The sequence below is a fragment of the Heptranchias perlo genome, chromosome 10 (genome assembly GCF_035084215.1).
Source record: "Heptranchias perlo isolate sHepPer1 chromosome 10, sHepPer1.hap1, whole genome shotgun sequence".
NCBI classification, from domain to species: Eukaryota; Metazoa; Chordata; class Chondrichthyes; order Hexanchiformes; family Hexanchidae; genus Heptranchias; species Heptranchias perlo.
This window is the reverse complement of record NC_090334.1, coordinates 26,946,601-26,959,230: the sequence shown is the minus strand read 5'-3', so window position 1 is coordinate 26,959,230 and position 12,630 is coordinate 26,946,601. Positions and strand designations below refer to the sequence as shown.

Below are 12,630 nucleotides of genomic sequence, written 5' to 3'. Positions count from 1 at the left end.
AGTAAGGTGTTTGGCATGAAAGGCAGACATGGTGGTAATAAATAGTTACAGTTAGAGCATGTGAAATTACTGGAAGCTTTTGGTGAATTTTGTTGTGGAAAGCAAAAATTATTTCATAGAATCATAGAAAGTTACAGCACAGAAGGAGGCCATTCGGCCTATCGTGTTCTTGCCAGCCGAAAAAGAACTATCCAGCTTAATTCCACTTTCCAGCACTTGGTCCGTAGCCCTGTAGGTTACGGCACTTCAAGTGCACATCCAAGTACTTTTTAAATGAGTTGAGGGTTTCTGCCTCTACCACCCTTTCAGGCAGTGAGTTCCAGACACCCACCACCCTCTGGGTGAAAAAAATTCTCCTCAGCTCCCTTCTAATCCTTCTATCAATTACTTTAAATCTATGCCCCCTGGTCACTGAACCCTCTGCTAAGGGAAATAGGTCCTCCCTATCCACTCTATCTAGGCCTGTCATAATTTTATACACCTCAATTAAATCTCCCCTCAGCCTCCTTTGTTCCAAAGAAAACAACCCGAGTCTATCCAATCTTTTCTCATAGCTAAAATTCTCCAGCCCTGGCAACATCCTCGTAAATCTCCTCTGTACCCTCTCTAGTGCAATCACATCTTTCCTGTAATGTGGTGATCAGAACTGTACGCAGTACTCAAGCTGTGGTCTAACCAATGTTTTATACAGTTCTAGCATAACCTTCCTGCTCTTATATTCTTTGCCTCGGCTAATAAAAGAAAGTATCCCATATGCCTTTTTAAACACCTTATCCACCTGTCCTGCTACCTTCAGGGATCTGAGGACATACACTCCAAAGTCCCTTTGTTGCTCTACACCTCTCAGTATCCTCCCATTTATTGTGTATTTCCTTGCCTTGTTTGCCCTCCCCAAATGCATTACCTCACACTTCTGTGGATTGAATTCCATTTGCCACTTTTCTGCCCACCTGACCAGTCCAATGATACCTTCCTACAGTCTACAGCTTTCCTCTTCACTATCAACCACATGGCCATTTTTTGTCTCATCTGCAAGTTTCTTGATCAAGCCCCCCACATTCAATATTATTAATATATACCACAAAAAGCAAGGGATCTATTATTGGGCCTTGCGGGACCCCACTGGAAACAGCCTTCCAGTCGCAAAAACTCCCGTCCAGCATTACCCTTTGCTTCCTGCCACTGAGCCAATTTTGGATCCAACTAACCACTTTCCCTTGGATCCCATGGGCTTTTACTTTTTGAACAGTCTAACATGTGGGACCTTGTCAAAAGCCTTGCAAAAATCCATATACACTACATCAAACGCATTATCCTCATCGACCCTCCTTGCTACCTCCGCAAAAAATTTAATCAATTTAGTCAAATTTGATAACATAAGGTTCAGAGTTCATTTCTGTAGATGTTTGCAACTCAGAGAACTTAGCCTATGGCATGTGACAGTATGACTTATGTATCATGAAAGTAATGTACAGAAGCCTTTGGGAATGCAGGTCTTGATGAGTCGGTTGGCGGGGTGGGAAGGGGGGTTACAGGCAAGGACGAGGAATTTTATTTGGTTTCAGAATTTTATTTACTGAAAGCACTCAGTTAGAAGTTGCTGCCTCTAGTCCTGAAATTTACTTTCTCAAGTACTCACAAAAGCTGTCAGAAGTCATCGTCTGAGAAGTATCAGAACAAAAACTTACCAAAAATCACTGTGTAGACAAAGTTTCTGAAAGCTTCAGTCAGGAAATCCTACATGGACTCTTCCATGCGGTTTCTCATATGTTGTATGAGGAGAGATTGGGTCAACTCCGCCTGTATTCACTCGAGTTTAGAAGAATGAGAGGGGATCTCATTGAAACGTATAAAATTCTGTCAGGGCTAGACAGACTGGATGCAGGGAGGATGTTTCCCCTGGCTGCGTTGGGGGGGGTCCAGAACGAGGGGTCACAGTCTCAGGATATGGGGTAGGACATTTAGGACTGAGATGAGGAGAAATTTCTTCACTCAAAGGGTGGTGAACCTGTGGAATTCTCTACCACAGAAGGCTGTGGAGGCCAAGTCACTGAATATATTTAAGAAGGAGCTAGATAGATTTCTAGACATTAAAGGCATCAAGGGGTATGGGGAGAGAGCGGGAATATGGTATTGAGATAGAGGATCAGCCATGATCATATTGAATGGCGGAGCAGGCTCGAAGGGCTGAATGGTCTACTCCTGCTCCTATTTTCTTTGTTTCTATGTTTCCACCTCAGGGTTATCATTGTGCAGCACATACCACCGCTTCTGTAATGGTAATCTTCTCAGAGGACAAGTTTGTGGTGATAGTTGAGGAAATTGCACAGAGGCCTAGGTCATGCTCACCTTCCCCCATTTACATGTGGGAGGTAGGATCTAAATAGGCAGCATTGCAACTGGTGGGTATTGAGGATAACACTACTCGAAAATGGGTTGTAAAAGAAGGCATATCCAGCCCTTTGTACTTAGCTCAATGCCCAATAAAGGTACAAGGATTTCTTAATAGGATTTACAGACAGCAAATAGCTACACTATAAATCTAAAATACTGTTCACATAACCATGCTCTGTGACATGAACATTATCAGTCAGCAAAAGAGTGTGAACCAAAATATTGTATTATAATTTTAGAATGAAAATGGAATAGACATCACAAACTATAATTTAGTGGCTTTTACACTCATTGGAATAGAAACAAAGTCTAGACAGTTAAGACCATAAGGATCTTTACAATAAATTTCTAGTAGTACAGGAAAAATTTTGAAAAAAAGTTTAATTGCAAGCCCCTTCTAGGGCTGAATTTCCAGTCATGATACTGAGGTAGCAGGATTGGAATACAGTGAGTGATGTGCTTGTCAAATTTGAGAAAGGCCAACCATATACAATCTTCTGACGTCAGCCTACTTAGATACTTCTTACCAGCTCCTGGGTTGGATTGAGGCAGGGGCTGGGAGGCTGGTGATTGTGGGCACAGCTGCACCTCTTAAAGTGTAGCTGCTGCTATTTAAAGGGATGCAACTTGGGGTCTAACCAGGCCCAAATTTATTGTAGGAACGCTGCGAATGTCATTGAGGTGTGCACAGGTAAGAACAAAAAGGAGTAGAACTGCCCCATTTTCATGCAGCACCAAAGCTTCTGCTGGAGCAAGTACTGGAAAAGAGAGTTTCTTTTGCAACAGCTAGGGAACTTTCTCACACAATAGCTGTCTGCACTGAAATGCAACAAAAATAACGGAGAAAAAGTAACACAAAATCACTAATCCAAGAAGAAAAATTGTATCTACAAATACTCCAACATGCCTTTAAGGTCATTATCTCTCGTTGGCCAGATGTGTCATCCCAGTATTCTCCATTTTAGCACACGGCATATCACTGGCGAGTAAGGCAGTAAACCATGCACTTAGTTGATTTAAATTAATATGAATAATTTTGGAGCCTGTAATGAGACTCCTGCATATTTTGTTTAACAGCACCATTAGGCACAATTTTCTCATCATCAGAAAATCACACTTTGAGCATATTAGATGAGAAATGGACTGAGGCCTTTGTGCCTGATTTCTCATCCCGATTGTTCAATCTTTCTCAGCAGTACCAGTGTTACAGATGGAAAGATAATGGAGCCAAAATTCACGCTCATTTCGGTGTACTCCCGCCACAGCTTTGGCAAGGGTCCAGTGAAACGGCTGGAAACTAGGTCAGGACCTGCATAAAGCAAGTCCCAAGATTACCCATCATCTACTGGATGGCCTTCTAGGGGTGGAACTTCCACCCATTCAAAACAAAGCCAGAGGATGGGCAGGTCCATGGGTGGGGAGACCCTATGTCAGACATTCCTGTGTCCTTAGCCCTCAAGGAAACCTAGCGTATCCTTGAAGGTGGTCCATGCCAATGCTCCTGGCCTGGCCCATCTCTGCCATGGAGGTGGCCGGTACTCCTGCTTGAACTAGGTGTATCGGCTGCCTCCATGGCTGAAGTGGGACCCACGTGGAAATCCAGGGTGGAATGATTGCCTGAATCCCTGAAGAACAGACTGGAATTTTTTTTTAACATTTGTTTTTAACTTACAAACGAAGCAGCTGAGAGCAATGCTTAAGGTTTTCTGGGTGATGACCCCTGAGCACTTACACCGAACTAATGCCAATTAGGGGCCCACGTCTTCTCCAACTAATGATCTATAGTCCCAGCACATGGCTTATGATGGATTGCGTTGTTGTGGGGGGGGGGGGGTGGTGGGGGAGCATACCAAAATTTCAGGTGGCAGCAGCTAAATTTCAGGTTGCTGGAATGCCTGCAAGAGGACAGAGAGGGATGGAGGACATGGAGAAAGTATGTAAATAACTCTGGTATAAGATAAATGGAAATTCACCCAGGAATGGTCTTTAAAATAGATACAACCGCTCCACTCGCATTAAGTGCCAGGAAATGTCCGTCCGTTCCTGACCCTGCTGAAGTACCCTGGGTCAGAGGGAGGTCACCTAATTTAAATATCACTATGGACGCATTTTGAGCGCCAGAAGAGGGGGCTGCTTATCTGCTAGTGTATATGCTAGTCCCACCAGCCCACAAAATCGTTTTGCCCAGCCCATTGGATCCGTTTATAAGAGGACCAATCTAACAACTAGAGCTGGCAGTTTGCTTAAGAGTCCATTCTAGGATCCAGGCATAGACACAAAAATGGGTCCCACATCTGCCAGTTCAAGTGTTGCTACATTGGGTTTATTCCAGCGAGCAGAACACTCGGTGGAAAGCAAGTCAAGGAAGAGAAAATTCAAGTGTACGAATTCCATCCCTACTCCCTAGAATGTCATGGGCCATGTTTGAAATGGATGGAGATTACGGGGTCAATTTTAGGATGGCCGAGCGGGTGCGTTCGTGGCAGGGGGGGTTCCTAAAATTGGGGAATCCCGGAGTGGGTCCGGAGCCCAGCACCAACCTGTCCACTTCCGGGTTCCCCGATGACGCGAATCGGTGCGCGCACAGCCCCTGCATGCGGGACTCCCACCGGCAATTAAAGCTGGCAGAATGACAGTTTAGATAGTTAGGGAGGTACTTGAGGTCGTTGACAGACCTCATTGGGAAGAGATTTTAGCAGGGATGTGATTTTGGACTCTCCTCAGCGTGTTTCCAATGCTGTGGGAAACACTCCCTGTTGTTGCAGATGTGTTTCAGTCAGCAGCGATTGGGAGATGCAAAGGATTCCTTGACAGTTGGGGGGAATAACTCATTCATTGCAGCAGGACACTCTGTCACCTCAGACAAAGTTTTGCCTGCCACACCGTTGTCTCCACACTCAACATTATTACATCATACCCTAAACTCTGCTGTCCAAACACATTTACCTACTTTGCGGACCCCCTCACACTCACACCGTCAGGATGGGGGTCGGGGGGTTTCCATTGCTGCATTCATCACTCCATTGGAGGACGAGCAACATCACCAGCCTCGCCAGGCATGCCGTCCACCTCCGCCACATGGAGCTACACAACACAGTGCTGCGCAACAGGAACCTGCACAAAGTAGTTGTGCAACTACATATACACCCACTGTAGGGTGACCCAATGGGTGGCATCAAAGGTGTTCATGGAGAACCTCATGAAAGGGCATTATTGCACAATCCAGTCAAGAATGGCCAAGACATGGCAGTAGTGGTGACAATATAATATGTAATGAGTTGATCAGAAATCAAATAAAAGTAAAGACCATGACAAACCCTCAAACACCCTTGTGCATCCCCTTCATGCTCACGTTTTCCTTATGCTTCCTACTACACGTACGTGATGATGCCCTGTGGCAGGTTGGGTGAGGCTGACCTTGAAAGAGATGCATGAGAGGGGTGAGTGTGAGACAGAGCCATGAGATTGAATGAGGATTGGGTTAAGTGGTGGGATGAGTACTGGGGAGGTGAGGAAGTGCAGGTAAGATGAGGATGAGGGTTCAGTGGATTTGAGGAGTGATGTGATAGAGTAGTGTTGGCAGTGCAGAAGGAGATGTGGGGTGGGGGCGGTGATGTGGCAGACAGAGTGTAGGGGAATGAGTAAGAATACTCACTTCGGCTGACCTGGTTAGGTAATTGAAGCACCTCCTGCACTGTATGCAGGTGTGTGATATGTTGGTGGTGCTGATGACCTCCTCTGCCACCTTGAGCCAGGCCTTCGTGGTGGCACAGGCAGGCCACTTCCTCCCGTCCGCCGGGTGGAAGATCTCCCTCCTCCTCACCCCATCCAGTAAGACCTGGAGTGAGGCATCATTAAACCTGGGAGCAGCCTTCCCCCTGGGCTGCTCCATGCTGTAATTTTGCCTATTTTCTGCAGCATCAGTCAGTGGAGGACTGCCGCTTTAAATAGGGCTCCTCCAGCTGACAGCCTATGATGCGGGTGCGCAGTCCGCCCGCTGTGCAGCTTTCCAGTGCGAAACCCGGAAGCCAAGGTAAGTGGCTTCAATTTACTTACAATCGCGTGCCAAGCCCACCGATTTCACCGGGCGCATTACCCACTCAGAAACTGCCAATGAAGGCTGGGACTTGGTATATCTGAGTCCTGGCTGAACTTCTGCTCTTATTACTGCACTCCCAGTGGACTTACTCCGGGAGTATGCCGATAGGCCCTCTAGATCCAATATATTTTCATGACTATGCACGAATATGCCATCTTTTGTTAAATGTTAAATATCAAAGATCATTTACAGCCTTTGATTGCACAACATACTTTAATTCTTCTTACTTATTCTAATGTTGCAACAATCAGAAAATGCTCAAGAAGCTGTCGCCAGCTGTAGACATAAGACTTCCATTATCTTGGGCACAATCCAAAGGGCATGGTCTATCAGCATCAAAATGATAATTGTCCTGTTACTGTATAAACTTAGAATGAATCTTTTGTGCATGCATTAAACAGAGACTGATTGAAAGTGTTGTTATTGACTAGCATGGTACACTACACTCATAGAATTGACAGAAATCCCATTTCTTACTGCTTGCCGTAAACAGAAAAATAGTGATCTAATTTGAATCACAAACTGAACACTGAAACATTTTCCTGAGTAATTAAAATCACATTCAGACAGACTTCAAAAGACATCAAAGAGCAATTTGATAAGGCATTATCTATGATGCCAAAGAGCTTTTTTTATGATAGGAAAGTTTGTACAAAAATAAAAACAAAAACATGAATGCACACAGAACCTGAACTGAGTAAGAGTACTGATTTAGATACAAGCAAATCTTTAATCAGAATTAGTTGGAAAACTGTGTTTACAATAAACAGATGATTCATTTCCAAATGTATCATTTACATCATAATGCTGATTATTGTGCATTATTCTTTGTTTCATTAAACTTTACTTGAGAGATCCTTAACGTTACAAAATCAGATTTACTTGCGTAAATCCAATTTTGCAGGCGCCAGTTCAGCTTTTATCAAAGTGAGAACAGTGAAATTCTGGCAAGTCCCAATGCAAAAAATATCAAAGAAGACAACATGTGCATTGTTTTGAAAATGCAGTGAATGGTTTTAAAGAGGTTTTTCAGAATTGCTATCTTAGAATTCATTTTGGTGCATGATATCATTTCAACTACCTAGTCTCTTGATTACTACAAAGATTTTAGGAAAAAGTAAAATATTAACAAGGATACAGTTTTTTTTAGATTACTAGATCTTCTGTGATATTGCTCACAGTAAGTCCTCAACTCCCTTTATCTTTGTGTCTTTCCCATTCTTTCCTCTGACATATCTGTCTCTCTCTCCATATCAATTTCTCCTTCCCCTCATTTTTCTTTCTCCAAACCTGATTGTTCTCTCACTTGGGCAGCATGATCTTTTCCCTTCTTTGATGTCGCTCCCTCCCTCTCTTTATTTGCCCTGATCACTCTCTGCCTCTCTGTCTCCTTACCTCTCTCTGTTCATCCCCCAATCTCTGTTCTACATATTGCTGATGTTGGTCTCTCTCTGTCTAATGTGTCTCTCTCTTTGTTGAGATCTCTCTGCTGTGTCTCTCTGATTCCCTATTTATCTCTTTGTGATGCCTTTTGCAGATCTGTTTTTCCTGTGCTCCATGCCTGGCTTTCTCTCTTTTCCCATCTCTTCACCTCAATCTTTCCCACTCCCCAACCTCATCTATATTTTGGGGTGGGTTAGGAGCTTTAATACCACTCCTCAGTGGGCTGCCACCATTGGGAGGGAGGCTGCAACAAGTTAAAGGCAGCAGGAGCCACAAATGGAACATTGTCTGTAGGAGCAGCAGCCTTGGTCAGGGGTCTGTACTAGGATGGGCTCCTAAATTCTCTGATACATCTGTGGAGGTTTACTTGCTGAAGTAAGGGCTAGAAGGGAACAACTCCTGGGTATGGAGGTCAAGAAGCTCCATAAAAGGATGGTTCAGGTCATTAGGATGGAGGTTACTGAAGCGATCACTTGCCTTAGAGGGATTGCAATGAAGGTTCACTAGATTGATTCCTTGGCTGTAAGGAATGGTCACAGGTGTTGCTGTCTCTCCAGAGAGTGGCAATATGCCTGCTTCCTTAAACCTCCTCCAATGCCTGCACAATGAGGGTGTTTCACACATGGGTCCGTCACCTCTTCCCGCTACCAAAGAATGGCTGCTGGAAGCTGTTCCCTCTGGGAAAGCTAATTTCCTGAGATAAGAGTCACCTCAGGCTTCCAATCCTCATGGGGAACCATCACAGTCACCCAGTTAACCCTACCTCAGTCAAGGAGCACCCTGCAGATTGGAGGGTAGCAAATGTAACCCCACTATTTAAAAAAGGAGGGAGAGACAAAACAGGGAACTACAGACCTGTTAGCCTGACATCAGTAGTAGGGAAAATGCTAGAATCTATTATAAAGGATGTGATAACAGGACACTTAGAAAATAATAATAGGATTTGGCTGAGTCAACTTGGATTTATGAAAGGGAAATCATGTTTGACAAACCTATTGGAGTTCTGTGAGGATATGACCAGTAGAATAGTAGAATAGATAAGGGGGAACCAGTATATATGGTGTATTTGGATTTTCAGAAGGTTTTCGATAAGGTCCCACACAGGAAGTTGGTGAACAAAATTAGAGCACATGGAATTGTGGTTAATATACTGGCATGGATTGAGAATTGGTTAACAGACAGAAAACAGAGAGTAGGAATAAACGGGTCTTTTTCAGGTTGGCAGACTGTGACTAGTGGGGTACCGCAGGGATCGGTGCTTGGGCCCCAGCTATTCACAATCTATATCAATGATTTGGATGAGGGGATCAAATGTAATATTTCCAAGTTTGCTGATGACACAAAACTAGGTGGGAAAGTGAGTTGTGAGGAGGATGCAAAGAGGCTTAAAGGGGATAGAGACAGGCTAAGTGAATGGGTACGAACATGGCAGATGGAATATATTGTGGAAAAATGTGAAGTTATCCACTTTGGTAGGAAAAACAGAATTGCAGAGTATTTTTTAAATGGTGAGAGTTTGGGAAATGTTGATGTTCAAAGGGACCTGGGTGTCCTTGTCACTGAAAGCTAACATGCGGGTGCAGCAAGCAATTAGGAAGGCCTTTATTACAAGAGGATTTGAGTACAGGAGTAAAGATGTTTTACTGCAATTATATAGGGCCTTGGTGAGACCGCACCTGGAGAATTGTGTACAATTTTGGTCTCCTTACCTAAGAAAAGATATACTTGCCATAGAGGGAGTGCAACAAAGGTTCACCAGACTGATTCCTGGGATGGCGGGATTGTCGTATGAGGACAGATTGAGTAGACTAGGACTGTATTCTCTAGAGTTTAGAAGAATGAGGGGTGATCTCATTGAAACATACAAAATTCTTACAGGGCTCAACAGGGTAGATGCAGGGAGGATGTTTTCCGTGGCTGTGGAGTCCAGAACCAGGGGTCACAGTCTAAGAATAAGGGGTAGGCCATTTAAGACTGAGATGAGGAGAAATTTCTTCACTCAGAGGGTGGTGAATCTTTGGAATTCTCTACCCCAGAGGGCTGTGGAGAGTCAGTCATTGAATACATTCAAAACAGAGATCAATAGATTTCTAGATATTAAAGGCATCAAGGGATATGGAAAATGGCGATCAGCCATGATCTTGTTGAATGGCGGAGCAGGCTCGAAGGGCCGGATGGCCTACTCCTGCTCCTATTTCTTATGTTCTTATGTTCTTGTAGAAGTGGCAGACTAAGAGCTCAAGCAAGTTAGCTGGTACAAAGGGTAGACATGGTGTTAAGAAGTAGTTGCACTTAGGATGAATGGATTTTTTGGCACCTTTGAGTGAATGTTATAATGAGAAGTAAAAATAAAAACTCTGGACCTGGAAACAATTCTCCAGCATATTAAAAAAAAACTGCTTACAATTCTTTCCTTTAGCACTAGGACAAATGTCTTTACTGAATTGACACACAAACCACTCACACCACCAAACCGTAAAATAAATCTTATGCACCCTGTAATAGAGGCAACACTAGTTAATATTACTTAAATCACTCACATCTGAAGCCAGTGGGTCTGTCTGGATAGCTGTGCCTGATGCTTCTTGGGAGTCAGTCTCTAATGACATCTGGTTTAGCTTTAGACTTTCACTGATATTTTGCCAGCAGCCACAACCTTTTAATGGCCACAATAAATTAAAATGACTGTAAAATGTGAAAATCATGCACTAAACTAAACTTGAATCTGGGTACAATTTAAGATTCTTTACAGAACATGACATGTATACAAATAGGTTCAATAATGCCAATGAAAACATTTGCATTTTGCAATCTATTTTGATAGAATTTTGTGAAACCCACTATCACATTTACAAATCAAAAGTTTTAAACACATTTAGCTAAAGGCTAAATCACCTTATCAATTAAGGCCCATTTTTCTTTTTCATTTATAATTTATTGTGGTAGGTGCGTACATGTAGGTCCAAATGACACAGTAGCTGGACTGAATGTTGGAAACCTGCTGACAGGGGAGAGGAGATCAAACACAGATCATGTTTCTGCACAAACTACCAATAGAGAGGGCAGGGCAAGGGTTCTGTGGGAGCCAAGGGATGAGAAAAGATAAGAGCACTCCTGTGTCTTTGGGTTGAACAAACAACAACTGATACTTTCCTACCACTGTGTTTGGGGATCTACAGAAGTGTTTTTCTACTGATATTGCTTTTTTACTTTTGTTGCATGTACTAATTTATAAATGAGTTATGTCAAAAACATTTATCAAAAATTCTGATGATAAGACCTCACCTCAAAATGAACATACATTTTTAATTCTGTTAGGCATTTGGCCTAAGCTTTATCATCTAGAAGCTCTAATCTGTTACTTCAAAATGACGGTCATAAAAAAGTTTAAATATTGTACTTTATCAACTTTATAATTAATACTATCATCTGAACATTACTTAAGTGAAATATATATATGCTTAATTGCCCTTTATTATATAGAATGTTATTTGTTTGAGTTTAAGCATCATGGGGTGGAATTTCCTGTGGTGGCATAATCGGGAAATCACACACCAAATTACACCTATTCGTGCGCCCAATTTGCTAATGTCAATTCATGCCTAAGTTTCCTATCAATCTCATTAGTATACAGCTGAATGTAAAAATCGGCGTAAAGAAGCGGAAGTCTGTGTAAACAATCAGGGCCTGAGGAAAGCACGGAACTAAAAACATATATTCCTTCTTTAAGAATGAAAATTAAAGTTTGAAGCCATCTAACCATAATTCATGCACATTAGGCTCAGCATGTTCATGAACATGCAATCGTGGAAGCTTTTAAATTTTTAAGGTCACTCATACTGATGCCATAAAATGCATTCAAAGAAACAGAAAATACAGTGCAGTTCTCAGTGAGGATAAATTAAAAGTAAATTCAACAATTGCCATAAAACACCACAAATATGACTTTGTTTCCTGCTGCGCTAAAATTCTAGGCACAATTTTAAACTCGTTTTGAACCAATGTAATTGTAGGAAATTGCTCTCCAGCATGGGGACGGAGCCATTGTTATGAGCCAAGATGCGTTCGAGTGCAGGGATCGCTAGACAGGCATAAAACACTGAGGAAATTCAGGTATAGCGTAATTACGGGCATAACTCACTTGGTCCCAATTTTCCTCTATCTTTTACCCGGCTAATTGCTTTACGCCCCGATTACGCAGGTCTCTGGTTGCAAATACACAGGTTCTATGCCTGTGTAAACGTCATGTTTAATCAGTTTATTTTTTGACTACAAAACTTAACTATTCCTAATATTTTACACGTTAAAAGGCTGCAATACCTTCAAGATCTTTTTTCAACTTCCTAAGATCCTTATTGAGATCCTCAAACTTAACTTGTGAGGCTCGCAGTAATTCCTGGGGTTCTGGTAAAGGATATGCACTCTTGTCTGTTCCTGCATCCTGTTATGTGATGAGAAAAGAACTGTTAATAATTAGTTCTGATACCAGTGCAGATGAGGTACAGAGGCCTAATTTTTCCTCACCCGTGTCATCTGAAAATCAGTGGAAATCCCATCCTGCCAGAAATGCACTGGTGTACGCTCCAGTGGGCGGAACCAGGTGTGATAGAAATGCCGACCTCAAATGGGGGGCTGCTTCATTTTAATATTTATTTATGGTTGTGTTGATCCTGCACTTCATTTCCTGTAGTTAT

The 12,630-nt window shown here is 42.7% G+C and overlaps 1 protein-coding gene across 3 annotated transcripts in view; it reads right to left on the bottom strand.

The window, feature by feature from the left end:
- Positions 1–12,630, bottom strand: part of fmn1 (formin 1) — a 449,066-nt gene that overhangs the window by 165,161 nt on the left and 271,275 nt on the right. For all 3 annotated transcript variants that reach the window (XM_067991364.1, XM_067991365.1, XM_067991366.1), the window contains one exon: positions 12,257–12,377. In XM_067991364.1, coding sequence (XP_067847465.1) covers positions 12,257–12,377 — 121 coding nt within the window. The remainder of the gene's footprint in view (positions 1–12,256; positions 12,378–12,630) is intronic.